Source organism: Petromyzon marinus, chromosome 28, assembly GCF_048934315.1.
Source record: "Petromyzon marinus isolate PM22_M1 ecotype Great Lakes invasive population chromosome 28, UKy_Petmar_22M1.pri1.0, whole genome shotgun sequence".
Lineage (NCBI taxonomy): Eukaryota > Metazoa > Chordata > Hyperoartia > Petromyzontiformes > Petromyzontidae > Petromyzon > Petromyzon marinus.
Genome location: NC_133694.1, coordinates 13,243,819 through 13,264,939, shown reverse-complemented (window position 1 = coordinate 13,264,939; position 21,121 = coordinate 13,243,819). Strand labels below are relative to the sequence as shown.

At 45.3% G+C, this 21,121-nt stretch overlaps 1 protein-coding gene and 1 long non-coding RNA gene across 7 annotated transcripts in view; one reads left to right on the top strand and one right to left on the bottom strand.

The window, feature by feature from the left end:
- The window catches only part of LOC116947037 (forkhead-associated domain-containing protein 1), a 77,266-nt gene that overhangs the window by 3,714 nt on the left and 52,431 nt on the right, over positions 1 to 21,121 (top strand). For 3 of the 4 annotated variants that reach the window (XM_032962409.2, XM_032962410.2, XM_032962411.2), the window contains exons 2-14: positions 754 to 860; positions 1,938 to 2,147; positions 3,286 to 3,406; positions 4,059 to 4,205; positions 5,089 to 5,177; positions 6,767 to 6,994; positions 9,212 to 9,335; positions 10,255 to 10,394; positions 11,109 to 11,186; positions 11,274 to 11,378; positions 12,705 to 12,812; positions 13,742 to 13,825; positions 16,393 to 16,524. In XM_032962409.2, coding sequence (XP_032818300.2) covers positions 754 to 860; positions 1,938 to 2,147; positions 3,286 to 3,406; positions 4,059 to 4,205; positions 5,089 to 5,177; positions 6,767 to 6,994; positions 9,212 to 9,335; positions 10,255 to 10,394; positions 11,109 to 11,186; positions 11,274 to 11,378; positions 12,705 to 12,812; positions 13,742 to 13,825; positions 16,393 to 16,524 — 1,673 coding nt within the window. The remainder of the gene's footprint in view (positions 1 to 753; positions 861 to 1,937; positions 2,148 to 3,285; positions 3,407 to 4,058; positions 4,206 to 5,088; positions 5,178 to 6,766; positions 6,995 to 9,211; positions 9,336 to 10,254; positions 10,395 to 11,108; positions 11,187 to 11,273; positions 11,379 to 12,704; positions 12,813 to 13,741; positions 13,826 to 16,392; positions 16,525 to 21,121) is intronic. The other variant, XM_032962412.2, reaches the window with a different exon arrangement.
- On the bottom strand, positions 353 to 19,896 carry LOC116947040 (uncharacterized). 3 transcript variants are annotated; one of them, XR_012945586.1, is made up of 5 exons: positions 19,327 to 19,896; positions 17,727 to 17,775; positions 6,724 to 16,527; positions 4,831 to 4,935; positions 353 to 4,226 (listed from the first exon to the last, which is right to left on the bottom strand). It is a non-coding gene; the product is annotated as an uncharacterized LOC116947040 (long non-coding RNA). The 3 variants fall into 3 exon arrangements; XR_012945585.1 differs by lacking the exon at positions 17,727 to 17,775; XR_012945587.1 differs by lacking the exons at positions 17,727 to 17,775; positions 19,327 to 19,896 and adding an exon at positions 17,444 to 17,720.

Genomic DNA, 21,121 nt, shown 5'->3' with positions numbered 1-21,121 from the left:
CAGCGTTTGACGAATTTTACTGCTGCGCAAGAACTCGCTGAGACTTGGGAGCACAGAGAGAGGGGTTTGTTGAGTCCGTGGGTGGCGTTCCGTCCCACGAGATCGTTCCGCTGGCGTAGCCACGAAAGCCTCACCGAGTCACAAGACTCTTTTATTCAGAGGCGGGTCCTGTCGATCTTTCGCAGGAGGGCGGGTGGGGCGATGTTGCCGTGTGGAATCCCAACGAAGTAATTTGCGGGTGATTTTCAAACAAGAGGTTTGGCCAATGCCAATTGCGTGGTATTATTGCGGGTTGTTTAGTATTGGGAAGAAACCGGAGCACCCGAAAGAAAACCCGTGCAGAGCATGGGGAGAAAATACAAAGCCACAACAGCAGATATTTATTTCGCACCTGATGACGGACGCTTGTGTTGCAACCGAAACGTCGTGTTATTTTTAAATATTTTTTTCTACCTACGTGACTTTACCGAAATAACCAGAGAGTACGGATTCCGGCAGTCACGAAAGCTTCAAATAAAGATTGAGAAAATACAAACTTTATACAGAAAGGCACCCGGGTGAAGATCGAACCCAGAATTTATTGCTGCCAGGCGCAAGTGTTACCCCTGTGCCACTCTACCTACAGGAGTAGGTGACATCGGCGGGTGGGTGGCGCCACCAAATTTCAGTTCAGAAACTTATTTCGGTTCCCCCGCTGCTTGAGAATGAGTTGAGTGCACATCTGTGTTGGTGTGTTGTTGTTGTTGTGTCAAGCTCGGGGAGAGATGAAGGCGTATCTGAAGGGAGCAAATGGGATGCTGCCTCTCTCGCAGAAGCCCATCAGAGTGGGCAGTGGTGCTGACTGCCAGCTTCACATACAGGTACATACCCGAGCTCCGTACACGAATACTAGGCTCCGTTTCAAACTAATTTACCCAAGTATTCATCACGTATTGATCCCTGCAGCCATGTTGAGGACTTGGTCCACCTGGCTCATTCATCTCATCCACATTGTGTTTAACCACCATGCTCCAGGTCAAAAGTTTTCTTTAGTTTTTCCAAATTTGGAATTTCTTCCCATTGTCTTTTATCCCCAAGCTGTTATAACATTCCGAGATGTTAACTTCCTCACCCAGTATTCAGGAGGTCGTGGGTGCGATTCCGACCCTACCGCATGTATATTTGGAGTTTGCATGTCTCTATCCCTATGGTTGTTTCCCTCCACGTTTAGAAAATGCCTTTAGAGTATTTGGCTGCTATACATTTACACATGATCAGCCACTTAATTGAGCTATCATATGCAGCCAGGTCGCTTCTGAAAAATAGATATAGAGCTCAATGGGCCTCACCTGGTAAAATAAAAGTAGTTTAGTAAAATAAAAGTCGTTTATTAAAACTTTTAGACTTAAAACTTTCGTGACTGCAGGAATTCATATTCTTGGTTCTTTCGGTAAAGTCACGTAAATAGAAAACAAAAAATCCAAAAATGAAAATAAAATAACAATAAGATAAAAAAGAGAAAATAATACATTTTAAGTAATAAAAGCAAAAAACCCACGACGTTTTGATCGCAACACAAGCGGTCTTCATCAGGCGGAGAGAAAAGAGGAGGCAAGCCTCCAAAGTGGGTGGGGGAAAGAGCTGCGCAAGCAACTTTGCAAAAATATGATCTATCAGCGGGCCACCAGTGCTAACTCCAATGCTCTGCCACCACGAACATGTCTTGCCCAGCTTTATTGGGTTATCTCTGTCACTGAGCACGTGTGGACGAATGAACCTCTTAGTCGTAGCTGGACAGTTTGTTGGGGACCAGCTAGATTTGTGTGGATGGCTGTGACCAGACAAAATCGTTTCAAACAGCAGGGGGCAGCTTAACAAGCGGCTGGTGGAGTGAAGAAGCCACGATGCCTGTCCGATGCGGCGAGTGGGGTGGGCGGCGTCTGTCTTTTGTGGCGCAGGGCTGCGGCGACACAGAGGGTCGCCACGCTCTGCTGAGGTTCAGCGCGGCAGACGGCTGCTATGTTCTGCAAGACTTCAACTCCGCCAACGGGACGTATGTGAACGGCTGCCGTGTGCAGAACGCCACTGTGCGCCTGGCTCCCGGAGACACCATCCGCTTCGGGGGCTCCCCTCACTCCTACTCCCTGGAGGTCCCTGCAGAGCCACAGGTACCGCTCACATTCACGTGCTCGTAGCAGACCGAGCCACGCATACGGATAACAAACTCTGAGCACAAGGCACCACCGACGTGTCACAGGTATGCGTGACAAATAGCGGCGAAGCACGCTGTGTTCTACAGAATTATGCAATGCATACAGGAACATAGCGTACGCAATTGAAAAATGTCCGCGCCTATGACCAATGCTCACGATATTGTCATGTCTCAGAAGCGAAGCATGATTGAACCAAGATATTACTCAGATGGGTGACCACGATACATAACAGCTATTATAGGATGTATGTATGTTGAACTTCTTCTGCACCGTACATAGCCAACCGTGATAATCAAAGGATGTGGGGGCTTACGGAGTGGGCATTGCGGCAAAATCCATTGTACTGTTCTGTGCTATGAAGTACATGCTGCCCACCTTCACCAACATAATCTTACCAGTATGGTGAAGTATAGTCATATAGCCCCATGACCTGCACGGTGTAGAGAGGTGCTATTCCAGCAGTGGATCAACCAAGGGCTATATATGTGCATTTCCTTAGATAGGTGTCCTTAAGCCATACATGTACGCTTTACGTGCAAGACTCACACAACCAACACAATCCCTTTCCGTGACACGATTACAAAATCTACATTAAATCTGAGTGGTTAGTGTTTTAAAATCATTCTACATGCAGGTGGCTAAAGTCAAGTCTTAAATTAAGGAAGGGAGAAGGAATTAGTAAAGTTGGACAAGAGACCAGAGATGGTCACGTTATGGAGGCTGTGCCCTTCAGATGTCAAATGTTGAATGGCTCCGTTAGAGAGGATGGAAATGTTTACTTTGCCTGTCTGCCAGTCGTCTCTGAGTCTCACCAAGTACATGGCAGGGTGCTTTATATGTGAGATGTAACACACCTCATTGGGTGTGGAGGATATAATTTAATGAGAATGACTAATGATAGAACAAATAAGAACTCTTCACAACGTATATTCTAGTAACTGATGGAATACTGAGTGACGTGTTGTGTGTATGTTTATTTATTCTCACAAGTGGATGACTAATGTGCCAGGTGGATTCTTGTAAGTGAAGAATGTGTGATGTGCAGAGCTCACTGTTGCAAGGTGTAGTGATGAGTAATGCCGCACGTGTGCAGGTGTGTTGCCCTCCAGTGGGCCACAAGCAAGCCTGGTCTGGGCCCATTACTGTGCTGCAGGAGGCTACAAGTAGTCCTGTGACTCACCCTCCTCTACCAGTACTCGGCAGTCCTGCAGCTAGTACGCACCTACTACCAGCGTCTCTAGCATCGCACACGCACCACCACCTTCTAGGCAGAGTATTCAGTCACGCCTTTACTATGCTCATTGCTGGCCTGTGGAATACTGAAAAATAAATTGTTACCAGATGTACATTGGAAAATCTCAAAAACGTAACATTTACAGGAGATTAGCTGCTTGCACTTACTATCTTCATGACAATTGTATTGATGGAATTGGGCAGGAGCAGAGCAGTGTGTAAGAGTAATAGTATGCACAATAGGTATTTTCTAAAACGCAAAAAGCACGATTACAGCCTTAGGATATTGGTGCTGCCATTATGCCTTGCATGTCACGTGATATCACCATACTGCGTGTAGGATACAGACAGCTATGTTTTAAATGCACTCTTTTCAGTTGGTACTCTCAAACAAGGCTTTGTGCATTATATGTTCAGTATGATGATCTCACATGGCATGCGAGGCATGATGGGAAAACTGATGCTACAGTTACAGTTGCTCCTTTTGCTGTCTATAGATCACTTTTTGCATGTATAATTATTACATTTGTTCCAACCTTGCATGCACTTTTTTGTCTAAGTCTGTCATCTTGACAGAGAGTGCTTGAAACGGTTTAAATATCTCTGTGGTTTGTAAACACGGATTATTTTCAGATAGTGCCGACACCAGAAGCAACCCCTGGTCTCAGTGGAATCGTGGATCAGGAATTCCTCACCCACCACAGAAGCCTCGACCCCACAGCGCAGGCAGCCGGAGGCTAAGCTCCTCCATACACAGCCCGACGGCTGCTGCGCCAGAGGGTGAGTCACATGGAGGCACGGCTGCCAGGAGGATGAATGATAAAAGAGTCAGGTCTGGCACCTCATTGGTATGTTGGCAGAAAGCCACGATTCGTAACGTTTTGGTGGAGAAATGAAAAGTTTCAACGTTTTCAAACAACTGCACATCAAAATGTTTCTGTGAAGACATTTTTTAAAACTCACCTTTCCACTGCAGAAGCAGACAGGACAAGGCTGAGGCTAGGCCTGGGTTCGTAAGGGTCCGAATTTCCTTTGGTTCATCAGCTGTGTGTTTTCCTCTACATTAACATTCAGTCGTTTTCCTGTGCAGACAAGTTCCATGGAATTGGCATGGTCGATTTTGCCTGCTACACTGGGTTTTACTTAATTAAGCGTATATATTAGGTCCTGTTCTGATGTGTACAACGAAGCACGGAGACACTGTCTGACCCAAACACTGTCTTAACAATCGTCTCATTGTTTGACTCATACAGGAATGGGTAAAGGTTGTAAGTTGGTACATTGGGAGCATTTGAAAGTAGATCTATGTTCTTGTAATAATGTCATGTTAACCCTTTCCCATTCCAAAACGTCTGCAAGTTGTAGGGTAGCGTAGCGCCAATGTTTTTAAAGATATTGTACTCACCGCAGAGAACTTTCGCGACACGATCGCACTCTATGATGGCTGATGCCAAACTGTGCCACACGCCATCCCGCACGGCATTGTGGGAGCCTTAGTATGTCTTCCGACCTGAAGACGAACCGATAACGTTCTTTTATTTTAGTTTTAGAAAAAGGGAAAGTTAATTGAGCAAGCATTAAGATGCTGGCTGTAGCTGCAGTCGGAGTGCATTGCTGCGTATACTTGAGACTTAGAGCTGTGTTCCTACAACTACATTTGCAGACGACTGGAGCCACTGTGACGGGTACAGCCGGGTAAACGGCGATCCTGTCGCCATCCAGTTCAGCTCGGAGGCACTGTTGCAACAGAAGGTTGGGGCCATTTTTTACATTGTTTCATTAAGTATAAGTTTGGTTTACAAACGCAGTGTATAGACGCATTGGATTTTGATTCATATTATGAACCACACCCAGCATACACTATGTATGTTTTCAATCCACCATATCAGTGGCCACAGAGTCCAAAAAAAACTTGAAAAAATGTGTAGTGGCATCAGTGGATGTCACTGCATGTCGTGTGAAGCCGGCCTGTGTGAATCGCGACAAACGCCGCTCACACCATCTACAGCACTGCAGTAGGAAGGCAGTAATGGCCCTAGTGGGGGGCCGGCTGGGATCGCCAATCGACGATGGATGGCACTGCACTTCACGTGCAGTGTCAGCCTCTGGAGGTTAGGGGGCGAGAGTGCCAGGGACGGTGCAGGGGTTCACAGGGGGCCATGGCACTCCGTGTGAACCCGGAGGCTTGGTGACCGGAGGTACCGGCCAAGGGGTCCCAAAAGAGGGGGCTGGGGGACCACGGGACCAGGACCAGGTCCCTCTCGAAGGCTCGAGAAGGGAGGCGTGGCTAGGGGCAGAGTAAGCCCCGGGGACTGACAACAGCAGCCGGACCCCTGAATGGGTCCGGCTGCTGTTGTACACCTGAAGACCTGATGCCATCACCCTGAAGAGAAGCCCCGAGTTGGGTTCCGGTCTCTGATAGCCTCACCAGTTGTGTTAGGGCCTCGTCAACCCGGAGGGACTACCTCCATAGGTTACCTGGTGGAAGGGGCAGATACCCCTTTGTGTTAGGGCTTTTGTTATTGTTATAATAAACGTGTTGCCTCCAGAGAAGTCTCTCTCTCCATTTGTACCCACTACAAATGTAAACAAATCGAGTCAAGTGCGGGAGGATGTACCAAGACAGCGCGTGGATGCATCTACCCTCTGGCACCACAACCCCTTAGGTCCCTCTTGGCAAAAGCCCCCAAGTGAGTTCCCTTCCTATCTCTGAGTCTTGACAGTTGCAGTTGATGTGACATAGCCACGTGGCCACAAGGCAGTGGCCGCCCCCCAACCTCCTTCCGCCACCCACGACGAGGTTCTCTAGTTCTCTAGTTCTGAGAGTGAGCAGGCTCAGCCAGGGGAAAGTGAGGAGCCACACGTTAAAGCTGCTGTAGTAAGCGTTCCCATATAAACACATTAAACACTGTCAACACTTTAGATGAAATAAACTTTTTTTAAAAATCGCATTCTTGTACTCTACTTCTATGAACCCACATCAGATAATCTCTAAGACGCACATGGTGTGGCACGGCGCTGATCCTGCAGCAGATTAACAGGGGCTGTACATGTTCATGCTAGATTGAAAACTAATTTCTTTAAAACTGCTTTTTATATTTAGTTTATTGTACTCCACCCACACCTCCGATTATCATGGCTGGCTACATACGGTGCAAAAGAAGTTCAACAACATACATGACCACTTATGTATCCACACATCATCTCGAGATAATGTATTTCGTATATTTACGTATGTATAGACATGCCATAACACCAAATTGCAATGTCACATGTACTCATGAGATGGCTGGCATACCTGCTTAGTAGCCTAACAGGGTCCTGGATGTGCCACCCTGCAGGAGCAGCAGCTGCTGAAGCTGGGAGATGAGGTGAAGCGCCTGCTTGTGTTTGAGGCTGAGTCGAAGCGTAAAGATTTGGTCATCTCGACCCTGAGGGATGAGACGGGGGCACTGAGGCAGCAGCTGACACAGCAAGAGTTGTGGGCAGCTGAAAGGGATGGCACGCGACCAGCCCTGGAGAGGGAGCTCCACAACAGGACGCAGGAGGTCAGGGTCCTGCGGGAGCAGGTAACTCGGATACATCTCCAGTGATGATACATATGGAACAAGAGATACATATCGCTATGGCATGTTAACTAACGTACTAACTTTTTTATTTTACCAGGTCAGGCCTACTGAGCTATTTAGCTCTTTTTCAGAAGTGACCTTGCCACAAATGATAGCTCAACAAAGTTAAATTTAAGACGGCCAAATACTTGCACGTTGAGTCTAAACGTGGAGAGAAAAACCCGGAGGACCTGGAGAAAAATCCACGCGACCACGGGGAGAACATGCAAACTCCAAATATACAGCAGGTGTTATAGTTGGGATCAAATTGATCCTGTTACCGTATTATTGAGCACCAAAAGAGTGCAAGCCCCATAACGTGTGAATGGCTGCAGTGTGTGTGCGCGGGTAACCCCAAGCATGACCACAAAGCCCGTGACCGAATCACTCCGAATGCGCCCAATCTCATCCGATCTCTGGAAAACCTTGAAATGTAAACATCGCAATAGGGCAACAATCTGTAGAACTGCTTGGATCTAGCAGAGTGACCGGAGGGTCATAATGTGAGAACATTGAGAAGATAGTAAACATATCGTTAGGCACATGTGTATGTACTGTATTGATAATGATTTACTTTGGGATGTTCATGTGTACAGCCCTTGTGCGGGTCTTGCAGTTAATTCACCATAATTCACCACGCTGATGAGTGTGAGTTGGTGAAGGTAGGGAGCATAGACGTTGGAGCATACATTACAACAATGGAGTTTGCTGTACAGTGAAACCTTGGATTGCGAGCATAATTCGTTCCGGAAACGTGCTCGTAATCCAAAGCACTCGTATATCAAAGCGATTTCCCCATAAGAAATAATGGAAGCTCAGATGATTCGTTCCACAACCCAAAAATACTGTATTCATATAAAAGTTATTAATACAAAATACCTTTTTATATTTTTATTATTTAAATTTAATATAAAGTAATCACAATTATATTTAATCGTGGCTGGCGTGAGGGATACGAGAGAGGAGAGGAGGGTTATTGTGTAGGACGACTTTCACTTGCAGTACAGTTACTAAAGAACAGTCACTACACTTGGACACAAAATAAAAAAATGCTGTACGCACACACGTGGTTACAACACTATACTGTAGTAAACAGTATACACCGCACGGATGTTGACTATACGAGTGAGGCACGCCGACTGAGACCGAGCATGGGAGACGATTACCCACAATCCCGCAGAGAGAGAGAAGAACCATTGGCTCAGTTGTGATCACGTGACGCTCGGCAGACAAAGCGTATACTGTGTACGTACTGCTCGTATTGCAAGACATCGCTCGTTTATCAAATTATTTATTTGAATTTTTTGCTCGTCTTGCAAAACACTCGCAGACCAAGGTTTCACTGTACTGTCATCTGCTGCCCACCACGCAGCCTTGCAGCAGCCTATAAAAATCTGTTGTGCATTGTGTTTGGCCATCCAAGTACTATTCACGATCAACTCTGCTAACCTGAGATCTGACGAGATCGGGTGGATTCTGGGTAAGTTAAGGATAGGTGTCTATGTTGTACAGTGGTCCCTCGGTTTACGATGCCATCGATTAACAATTTTTCGATTAGCGATCCGCCTCCTATAGGGTCCCACCATTGTTTCTATTAACGATACATTACAATGTTTACGATATCACGCGGTTCCTGCCAATTTCGGCAAATCGGAGCGAAATAAAAAATAGTTCAGAGCAACTGGCTTCCAGGTTTTTTAATGTTTGATGTGCGTTGCTTATGGAAACAGCTTTCTTGAATACTTAGTGTATTTTTTACTTAAAAGTTAAATAAGATGAATAGCAATGGCCCCTAAAATGAATGTGGAGAAAGCCTAATGTAAGAATTTTTATTTTATGCTCTATTTATGCACCTTTTTATGCTCTTTTTATTCATTATTAACCCGTGCTTCTAATTACGTTAATGCTTTAATATGTTCTTATAACGTTTTTTTTTAATTAAAATTGCGTCGTTTAATATTATAAACTATGTTTTTAGGATGAAAAAGGTCAACTTCCGATCGTCTTTGAACAAATTAAGTCTTGAACATGTATTTCCTATATTCGATTAATGATCATTTCAATTAAGGATGGTTTTCATGGAACCAATTAATATCATTAACCGAGGGGCCACTATATATTGATGTGTTTTTCCTTTGTCGATACACGTTTGAACCTACACCAACGGTGATGTTGCAGCTGAACAGGCTTGAGGTGGGCTCTAGCGAGGTGCTGAATCACACGGCGAGAGAACGCGATGTGGACATTGCTCATCTGAAGATTGAGCTGGACAAGGCTTGCAGAGACCTGGCACTGGCCAAAGGTGCGGGGGGGGGGGTGTGGGGAGTGGCAGGACGCTACTGGGCAGTTGGGAGGTAGTCGCCCTCCAACAACAGCGGTGGGCAGAGGAGTGACACTCACAACAATGAGCGGAGCGCCGAGCGACTAAACCACAGCAAGTTGGCACCATAGAGGGTACAGGTGGTGCATCTGCCAGTCAAATCAGTCAGTCAACCAATTGCACCTGAGTCTGCCCCGTGAAATTCTGCCAGGGAGCCTTTGGCACTGCACGTGACCTCAAAGTGCACCTAGTCTGGCACAAGCACCGTGGCGATGTCACCGACCACTGAGTGGCGAATGACGGTTGTTGTTTTTTGGGAATGGTAGTGTCGTGGTGAGCACACTGTGCTATGAACCTGGCGACCCGAGTTCGATTTATGCTCCTGACCAATAACAGTGGTGAATATTTGAACCAGTCCTAGGCATCCCCTAAGTCGACTCAGCCTCAAAAATGGGTGCGATGTGTAAACACCATCACTGGAGAGACAAAGGCGGCCGGGCGTGGTGTTGGCCGGCCTTGAAAGGTGCTTACTAACAGCACTTGCTCCAACAGTCTGTTAAGGCGATGCTGCATTTGTACACGAGGGCAGTAGGGTGAGATGAGAGGGGAGAGGTAAACAGAGGCAAGTCCATGGAGTATCTTGAAGACGGTGACTGTGATCTTGAATTTCATCCAGGACTAGATTAGGAACTATTGGATGGAATGGAGAAGAGGTGCGATGTGGTCTCATTTACGGTTGCAAAATCTGGCAGCAGCATTTTGGATCATCTGGAGTTTGAGAGATGGAGGGATTATGGGGAGGCCGTAAAGCAGAGGGTTGCAATAGCTGAGCCAAGATATGATGAAGGCGCGGTTGTGAAGTGTCTGGAATTGTTGGAATACGCGTGCTGCACGTGACAAGGGCTCGTGACGAGCCTGCAGCGCGAGGCGTCGCAGCGTGAAGAGGAGCTGAGGAGGCTGCACGCCGATCTGCTGAGCACGCAGAGGGAGCTCCGTGAGAGGGAGCAACAGCAGCAGCCACTGGCTTCCACATCTGGCAAGGTGCCTCACACACCCTCACTCCGGTGGGCTTCTCTGACATGTGAGGTCTGCTTCCAGTTTTAGTGGTCAGGTTGTCACTTTAAATACGTGTACGCAATGAAATCACCGAATGTGCAGATGCCCGTTGGATTGTTGCATTGCGATACTGTAAGAGATGGTGAAGGCTTGGTGCGGTATTCATCCAACAGTGGATAATACAACAATCAGGACATTTCTCCTGAATAAAACACCTGTCTCGTCACACTGCAGTTGGCTTGTTTTTGTAAATGGGTTCACGCATATCAAAAATCTCTCCTGCTAACACAATGTGTCTCTTAACATCCTTCTCACAATCATCTGTGGTGCTGGAGCAAGTCACCTGGAATGTACCTGATCTTGTCAGATCTCGGAAGCTGAGCAGATTTGTGCCTGGAGAGTGCTTGGACAAGTAACCACCATGCACAGTAGTACAATCAATTGTTTTACGGCACTTGTATGCATTTTTTTTCTATGGTCCTCCCTTCATCTATCGACACTGACCGGCATGGTAAAGTATGGCAAAATAACCCCCACGACCTGCACGGCACAGGGAGGCCCTCATCCAGCAGTGGATTGACAATAGGGCTGTGCCTTTACAAGTGCAATAAGTGTAGATACAGTATGTCAGTGAGATTTTACATTGGCAGAACATTCAATGTGATTGTTGCGTGTGCGTGCCGTTGTGTGGGTGTCCAGTCTCTCATACAGAAGGAAATGCAGAGGCTGGAAGAAGCACTCGCAGCCAGAGAGGAAGAGGTGGAGTCGCACAAACACGTAAGTGTCGGGAGGCTCTTGAGTGCACGTAGATGCTATTGAAATGCAAGTATTCTATTGTATTATGGCCACTGCATTATCCTCCAGGCCATCAGAAAAGTGGAGTTGCAGCTGAGGGACATGGAAGTGGAGGCTGAAAACCTCAAACGGGAGAAGGAGGACGTTGCCAAGTGTCTCTCGCAGGAGAAGCAGGTGCTCTGATGCTCTCCAAGCTGGCTGCTGTGGAACGTGTATTCAATCATTGCCACCGCCTCCTGCTTAACCTTTGTATGCTGTGCTCTCATCCTAATCTGACCATCACCGCCGGGCGGTGGTGGCACACGCCTCTAATCCAGCACTGTGGAGGTGAGGGTTGGTTGATCGCATGAACGTTGTCAAACTCCTTTCCCGTGGGCATCCAGGTGCCTTACCCTGGCTCGCCAGGAGGAGGCGGCATGGCAAGTGGACTAATTAGCATTAGTCTCCATCTGTACGTGGATAGTGTTATTTTCCCCCTCGTGTGCATGGGTTTTCTCCGGGTCCTCCGGTTTCCGCCCACATGTCAACAACTCATTAATTGGCTGAAAATAATAAAATTAAAATCCTTCTGAAAGAGTGTCATATGGCTCAATGTAGCTTTTGTGGATAAATAAGTAATTATAATTATTACTTATGTATGTAAAAATTATTTTGCACCCTGTGTAGCCAACAGTGCTAATCGGAGGTGCAGGGAAAAATATATAATGATGCAAAATTATTATACACCTCTTTCAAATTATTATATTTTGCTTTCTTTATAAATTGTTTGTGTTTCCTAAAAAGTTTTAAAGCATTTACACACATTTATTTAAACTGTTATCAAACAAGCTACACCATACACAGCATGATCAATGATGGCTATGGTGTATTTCGTGTGATCCACCATAATTCGTATTCCTAATGCGCTTATGCATGAGCCCACTGTCCTTGTGGAAAGGGGAAATCAGCTTTGCTCTCATATATGCTTAAGGAATCGGAAGTGAAATGTGTGACAAATGGGAAAATGGTTTAATCACAGTCTCCGCAGTAGATTCCATTGAAGAGACGTCTGCACCGCGTCCTGGCTTTGCATTACGTGAACTGTGATTGTGCATACAGGGACTCCTCTACTTATGAACGGGTTAGGTTTCAGAGGTCTGTTAGTAAGTCGATTTGTTCGTAAGTCCAACTTTACTCCTCTCGATTCCAAACATGTTGTACGGCATGCACACTAAACACAGGGAATGGCTTTCAAAGTTGTATAATCTCCTGGAGATGCCACAGTTCTCTATGTTCTGCAGATGCACATGCCAACTACCGACCATCTATTGCATGGCGGTTGAACTTAATCTCTCGATCCGAACAGGCATCTGGACATAAGCACAGGTTTGTTCGTATCTCTGAAAGGTCGTAAGTCGAATGTTCGTAAGTAGAGGAGTCCCTGTACTGACAATGTGTACCCTCCCTGACAGGTGACAGGCTAGCAAGGGTAATCCTTGTGCTTTATCTGTTTGTGACCAGGCACTTGAACGTGTGCATCAGGAGGGAGAGAGGCTGGGATTGCAAGCGCAGGAGGCCTCGCGGAGAGAGCGACTGGCTACCACCCGGCACCAGGAAGCTCAGCACACGGTACAGCATGGAGCTTAGTGCCAGTACTGAGGCTCACTTGCTCACCTCTCAAGGTTGCTCAGCTGAAGAGAGCAGTGTACTGTCTCCGGCTGGCCATCTGCAAGTCCAATCCCAGCCCCTGTTCAAACTCAGGCTCAAGAGACCTTCCTCTTCTCCTCTGCCAGGCTAATTTCTGTTGAAATTTTTTATTATAATATTAACCCCTTGATATGGAAGGGCTATATAATCGCAGCTTTTGCATATCCACGACAATTTTATTGAGCAATTTTGGATTTCGCGGGGTTTTTTTTATTTTAAATATTCGCAAGAAGTTGTGCGGCGTGGGAACGGCGCGGATCGTGAGAGCATTAAGGTTTCCCTCTTCGCGACGCCACTCTCCCTCTCAGCAGGCCTTTGTCTGCTGCACTGTTTACATGCGGGTGCTTTCTTTTACACGTTTTTGGAATTACATACGGCACTGTAGACATTGCTTTATTTGTTCGTTGATATTTGCACTTTTTAAATGTTTATGGTCATCATTATTAGAGGTAAGTTAAGTAACACAACACTATACAATATATGTATTTATTAATATACGTACGATTTATATGTTTAAACGTAATATATGTTTATGTCCCCTAACCCTAGTTTACTCATAAGCTGTAAGTATTAATATTTACGGATTTAATATTCGCGCCACGTATCCCCCGCGAATATTAAGGTTTTACTATATAGAGCATACGCTTCTTTTTGCCATGTCCCACTATTTGGTACAGGCTGCATTTTGATTTGTAAAAAAAAATAATTTAGTTGAATTCGAAACGTTGCTCAAATATTGTTGGGGAAAGGTTTCAATTTATTTTTTCTACTTTTTATGTTGAAACTCGTTGTGTCTTACAAGGGGGTGAGCCAAACGCAGCACTGCATGAGAGCGCTGCCATGTTTTGCAGCTGGCCGAGTTGCGTGCGCTGCTCGTGCGGCTTTTGTCCTCGGCTTCGGACACAGAGCTCCCACCTGAGCCGGCCATCAACCAGGTGACATGAGCGCAGCCCAACGCTTGCTCAGCCCAACACACATTGCAGCACAACATGTGCCCAGGCCTACACACATTGCAGCTCAACACACATTTCAGCCCAACACACATTTCAGCCCAACACACATTTCAGCCCAACACACATTACAGCCGAACGCGTACGCAGCCCAACACACATTTCAGCCCAACACACATTACAGCCGAACGCGTACGCAGCCCAACACACATTGCAGTGCAACACACATTGCAGGCCAACACACATTGTAGCCCAACACACATTACAGCCCAACACACTTGCAGCCCAACACACATACAGCCCAACGGGTGCGCAGCCCAACACACGTGCGGCCCAACACATTACAGCCCAAAACGTACGCAGCCCAACACACATTGCAGCCCAATACGTACGCAAATCAAACTGTTCCTGCACGCAGCTTTTGTTGCATTATTCAAATGTTGCACGGCATCCCACGTTAAACACTGCAACTTGGTTGCTTTTCTTATAGAAATGCGGATCCACACTTTGTGAGCCATTTAACTCATTCACGGCCCATATCCTCTGACAGGACCCCATTATGAAGAGGATACTTCAGAACTCGGTACTTGGCCCTATTCTCTTTTCTATGTATGTCAGCAATGTAGGAATCTACAATCTGCACTCTTGACATTCACCTTTTTGGCTGATGATACAGCCCTAATGCATTATGGAAATTATATGGAGGAGTTACAATAACATCCACAACAGGACTTTGCTCATGTAATTCTCGGGCTGCCCCAAATCTGTCTTGCCACCTAAGCATATCGTGGCTCTGGACTCACACCCTATTGAACAGGTTGACAACTTTAAATATCTAGGAATTGTCATGGTTCTCTCCCTTCACTCCCCCTCTTTACTTCCTTTTTAAACCAAAACACAAAGCTTACATGCACAATTTGTGTGTTGGGATGGACTTGTACCGAACCTTTTTATATTTTGCTTGCACTGTTTATGACTCGCATGTGTTTCATTTACGACCTTTAAATACCTCGTTTGTTAGTAGTGCAATATTCCTTAAGGACCCTGACCTCGCTGTCTGCAATATTGATGTTTTTGTCTTCGTGTTGTTGTTGCTGTCGTCACGCACCTCGAATCTCCCTTGTAAATCAGCCGCGTAACAAATAAAATAAACTTAATACCTCTGTATAATTAAGTGTGGGTCAACAGTCTGAGAAGGGAAATTCAACATGTTAAAGAAGTGCTGCAAATGAACAGTTACAATGATGCACAAATCATCAGGGCATTGAATGCCAAAACAAAATCAAATAACACGAGCATTGAAACTGCCCAAGTACCGTGCATTGCGGGAGTAACTGATAAACTACCCAGATGTTTGGAAAAACAAAACATCCTAGTCAGATTTGGCATGGTACATAAAATACAGAAATTAATATCTGGTACAAAAGATGTATTACCGAAGCTATCAACAGAAGGTGTGTACAGGATCAACTGCACGTGTGGTAAAGGTTGTTGGGCAAACAGGACGAATGATCAGCACGAGACTAAACGAACATCAGAGAAATATTAAATTCTCCCAAATATAACTGTCAGCAGTAGCAGAACACGCGTGCCAACAAGGACACTCAATTGATTTTGATAATGTTGAAGTTCTGTGCAAAATTAGCTACTACTGGCCAAGACTAATGAGAGAATCTATCAAAATTGAAAGAAATAAAAAAATATTTTAACCGTTCAGATACCTACCACCTTAGTGATGCATGGAAACGAATAACCAAATACTGTAATACATTATTTAAAAGCATGCCTATAAAGGGCAGCATACTTCAATAGGGATTAACATTGGTAGGGCTATTTTAATAAAAAACAATAGACAGGAAGGACAAGATCAAAGGGCTCGCATAATGCACATGCATAATGTACGTTGACTCAGTAATCACCCCCACTTTACGCAAGAGCGCAGAAGTGTGGTCACCACATCTACACCGCTATATAAGGAATGAAACAGACTTCACAAATTTGGCTGTCGCCTGATGAAGCTAGTTGTAATTCCTGGTGAAACGTCGTACTCAGATTGTAAATGTTGTGGCTTGGTGTGCTGTACTAGTGATGAATTGGTATGTTCTGTTTACGTGACAACCCTTACGAGTTGGCTGTGTCGGGTAGTGGCGGGTTTTAATGACATTTAGGCAATGTAACCCAAAAAACCTGTATTATGGATATTCAGACAACACAGGCTTTCACAAAATCATACTTTATAAATCTAAATGACAGTTCAGTATGTTTCGAGCAACCTTAATAGTCTATTTGAATATTTGAGGATACACATATAGTATAAACGGGAGTCATAGTGCAGCGGAGAGCGACTGCGCTACGAACTTGGCAACTTGACTTCGATTCCCAGTCACAACTGACATCGGTGATGAGTGAAATCTGAACCGATCTTGGGCCTCATCCCCTTCAAGCCAAACCAGTGTGGTGAAGCACGGTCAAACCGTTTCCATTACCAACATGACATGTGAGGCCTTCCAGCAGTGGATTGACACAGAGGCACTGTGTCGTGTGTCTGTCAGGTGGAGCAGCAGCTTGGTCGGATCGTGGCGCGAGTGGCAGAGCTCGAGGCTGCGCGGGGTGGCGCAGCAGAGGAAGAAGAGATGTGGCGGGCACACTGTGCCAGCCTGCAGCAGGCCCTCGTGTCTGTCCAGGTGCTCCGATGGCACACACCAATGGCAGACGGATGGGGGGCGTAAAGGGTTTACCAATTTATTTATTTATTTTGTATAGCCCTGTGAGCCATTCGGCTCTTGAATCGGGTGCAACCACAACAAACAAAAACACGAACAAGAAAACATCTTAAAGTGACTATGTGACTGTGCAAACAGAAAATCCATGAAAAAAACAGCAAAATATTCCTGAAAAAGCACCGTACACCAATGCTGTGTGCAAAAATCCCAGTGGGATGCAAGTCAAACAACAACAACAACCACAAGAAAACTTAGATTAAGGCCATCAGTCTAACAAAAACGTTTTCGAAATCACCAAAAAATATAGCCATAATTGCAATGTAACAGTGATCATAAGGACTGTGACCGAATTTTTTACAATAAACTACATAAATAACATGTAACACCAAACCCTAGAGCCATAGCTGGCTGCATAAGTTACTCCACAACAACAGAAGCATCAGTCGGAGTATCAAATTTTTCAATGCACCTGTAAGATCAGCACGCTAAATCAAAATACAGATAATACTTTGCAGCATCATCCGGAGCGAAACATTTTATTTTATTTTATGCCAATGAATATCAGTGGCAGCTAGGGGTGTACAACTCCTCTAGAGCAGTTTTGAGAGAAGATCTCATTGGTAGCGATTCAAGTTGCAGTTTATTGGCAACTAGCAGGAAGTACCCGGCGTTGCCCAGGCGAAAAAGGCAGACACACACATGGACTTACACACAGACATGGACCCACACAAGTAGAAACACATCGACTTAGACGTACACACACACACATGGTTAAACCCAGGGTGGATCGTTAGCAGGCCAGCCTAAATGTTTCCAACCGGCGAAGATGTTCCATTAGGTGGGTGCACGTTTCGCAAGCGTACAGAAGGTAGGGGATTACCGTGGCCGAGAAGACCTGGAGCTTCATGTGGAGCGAGAGACCAGGTAGCTTCCACACAGCGTAACGCAGCCGATGAAAAGATAATGGCGCTCAACTAATTTGGAGTGAGACCTCTGGTGTTAAACTGGAGCTGGTCATGAGCACACTTGCCAGGTATGGGAATCTCTCCAATCTCTCCACAACTGGCGCATCAGAAATTGTGAGTTGTGGGGGTGGATTGTCCGATGGTACAAAATACCCAGCCAGGTGCTTAGATTTGATGGGGCTGATGGTAAGGCCCCACCTCTTAGTGCCAAGCTCCAGGTTCAGCAGCAGTGCCTCCAAGTCCTCCTCTGAGTGAGCAGGATTCACCAGAGCATCGGCATACATTACATGGTTGATCACATTACATGGTTGATCACACGCAAAGAAATAGACTTACACGGACTCACATGGAGCCACGGACACAAAGCGACTAACACACACACCCATGGACTGACACACAGACATATCGACTCGCACACACAAACACATCGACTTGCACACACACACATATGGACTCACACACGCATAGACATCCACTTTAGATACACATGGAGTTACACACACATATATGGACGTAGACACATACAGCGACACACACACAGACATACGTGGACTCACAGACAGATTGACGTAAAACACACATGTACTTACACACACATATCGACGAAGACACACACACACATGGACTTACACATACATAGACTAACACACACATTGCCCTACACACAGACATGTTCTTTAGATACACACACATGGATTAACACACACATATTGACTCACACACACGCATTGACTTACACACATCGAGTGGCACACACACATGTATGGACTTACACGTGGACTAACAAACACACATATGGACTGACACACACACATGGACTAACACACACAGCGACTGATACACACAAATGGACTGACACGCACACTTGGACTGACACACAAACACTTGGACGTACACACACACATCGGGCGTTGTCCAATCGTAAAAGACAGACACACACATGGACTTAAACACACGCATGGACCTACACGCGCACAGATATGGACTCACACACACATCGACTCGCACACACACACATTGACGTGCACAGCAATCCCCGATGATGGCACAGCTCTCAGTATCGCAGTACTACCCGTATGAGTAAATGGCGTGACATGAGCAATGGAAACAATGGAAATGCATTGAAGAAATAAGCAGAAAGCAGTGTAAATTAAAGAGCAGCAGTACGCACAGGTAAGTTGAGAAGCAGGCTACAGTCTAGATTATAGACTGCCAGTACGCCGACTCAATGACAAGCATTGCTACAGTTGACATAAAAAGCTGCCAATACAGGCAGCAGCTGAAAAAGCAGAATACAGTGGACATGAAAGGCTGGGAGTACACTGAGTGAGGTAAAGAAGCAGGCAACAGATTATAGACTGGCATACACTCATAATGGTCAAAAGGAAAATTAGCAGTGTAGATAATAGAGTGGCAGTGCACTGACGTTAATTAGCAGGCAGCAGAGCACATGACAGACTGGCAATACACTGTCGCAGCGTGATAAATGCACAGCTAAAAAGGGAATATTTATCAAGCTAATAATGAAAATTTTCTTTTGTGCACACAAACATCATTGTAATATCTGGCAACGTATTTGTTTCATAATAGTAAACAATGAACCCGAGTTCTTATCTGCACACAAACATAATTATTGTAATATGTGGCAACTTATAAGTTTCATAATAGTACGCAATGAACCAGAGTTACTATGTGCACACAAAAATTATTATTGTCATATCTGGGAACGTATTTGTTTAATAATAGTAAACAATGAACCTGATTTCGTAGCGTAAGAAGCAAGGAAATTTATACTTACCATAGGCTTGGTCAGGCCTAGGCCGGTGCGGAGCCCCCGTCCTGGCCTACATTGCCGAGGCGGGGGAGGTAGCGCATTGGCAGGCTGGGCCACTACCCCCACAGCCATCCCCCCGGCCGTGCAATAATAATGGTATTTAAGCACTATATTATCTACGGACTCTGTTGTAGAAACTGGACGTGTTTTTTTTTGGCGGGGGGGGGGGCGAAGAGGACATGAGACTGTGAAGAAAAATACGCAGCGTGACGTGTATATTTATTGCATGTTAAACGCGTAAAATGAAATGTCCCCCGTGAGCTCGACCGAATGCGCATCACCTGGCAGGGTCCGCCCCCCCACGCAATTGTCGACAGTTGGTACGGTCGATGTGACGCAATAAGTAAATAATTAAAATAAGAATGTCACAAATTTGTTAATTAAACTACTTTAAAGTTGAGGGATGCGAAAACGGAATAGCCTATTCCCACCCCGGGACTTAGGGCGTGCTGCCTGGCAAATTTTTTTGGACGTCAAGCCCACCGTCCGAGAGACAAATCCCTCGCAAGCGCGCGCGCGCGGAGACTTTTATATATAAGAAAGCATTCCAGACCCTGGGGGCATCAATAGCAAAGGCCCTTCCAGTTTTTGTACGGCAATAGGGAATGTGAAGCTGGTAAATGAGCGAAGACCTGATGTTAAATTTGTTCTTTGAAACAGGAGATCCAGCAGGTAGTCTGCGGATTTTTTATAAGTACATCGTGAATAAATAAGATCTGGTGCACAAGCCGTCGAACATTAAGAGATGTTAAGTTTGACCCAATGTAGAGATCACGTTGGTGAGTCCTATATGGGCAGTTCAATGTAAATCTTAAGGCCGAGTGATAGATGGAATCAAGCTTCTTCAGTACAGTACTTGGGGCTGGTTTATACACGATGTCACAGTAATCAAGTAGAGGCAGTATGGTAGCTTTTATCAATTCCAAACGGAATATAGGAGGGAGGCAGTGCTTGTGTCGATACAGAAAACCAATTTTTATTTTTGTCTTTGTACCAATTTTATCAATGTGATCTTCAAAATACAGTTTTGAATCCAGGATAACCCCAAGATACTTATAGATCTTGACTTGCTCTAATTGATAATTATTTAAGGAATGTAATTGGAGAAAAATAACTTCCTGCTTTAGTCCTGGTGAGAAGCATAGCACCTTGGTTTTGGAGGTATTCAGGACTAGTTTAAGAGCAACTAGCTGATGTAGTTTGTTGAAATCACCCTGGAGCTTAGCAATCACGTCATCCGGAGAGCAGCCAGCAGTAATCAGTATCGTGTCATCTGCAAAAAGATTTACCCTGGAATGATCCAGGTCAGTGCCCAAGTCATTGACATAAAGAGAGAACAAAAGGGGGCCGAGGATGGAACCCTGTGGAACCCCTTTTGTTATCTTAACACTGTTTGACATCCAACCATCTGTGAATACAGTTTGGGTGCGAAAAAAGAGGTAATTTTGTAACCATTTTACTGCGTTTTCAGAAAAACCGAGGCAACTTAGTTTACTAAGCAGGGTGTTGTGGTCTACTGTATCAAAAGCTTTGGACAGGTCAAGAAAAAGACAGGCACAGTACTGCTTATTATCAAGGCTACTGTAAATGTGATTCAGAGAGTCTTAATGCAGCAGATGTGGTGCTGTATTTTTTTCGGCACCCAGATTGTTTTAGATGTAGTAGATTTTTGGTGGACAGGAAACTGCTAATTTGGTAGTTCAATAATTTTTTAAAAATTTTCATCAACGGGGACAAAATTGAGATAGGTCACTAGTTA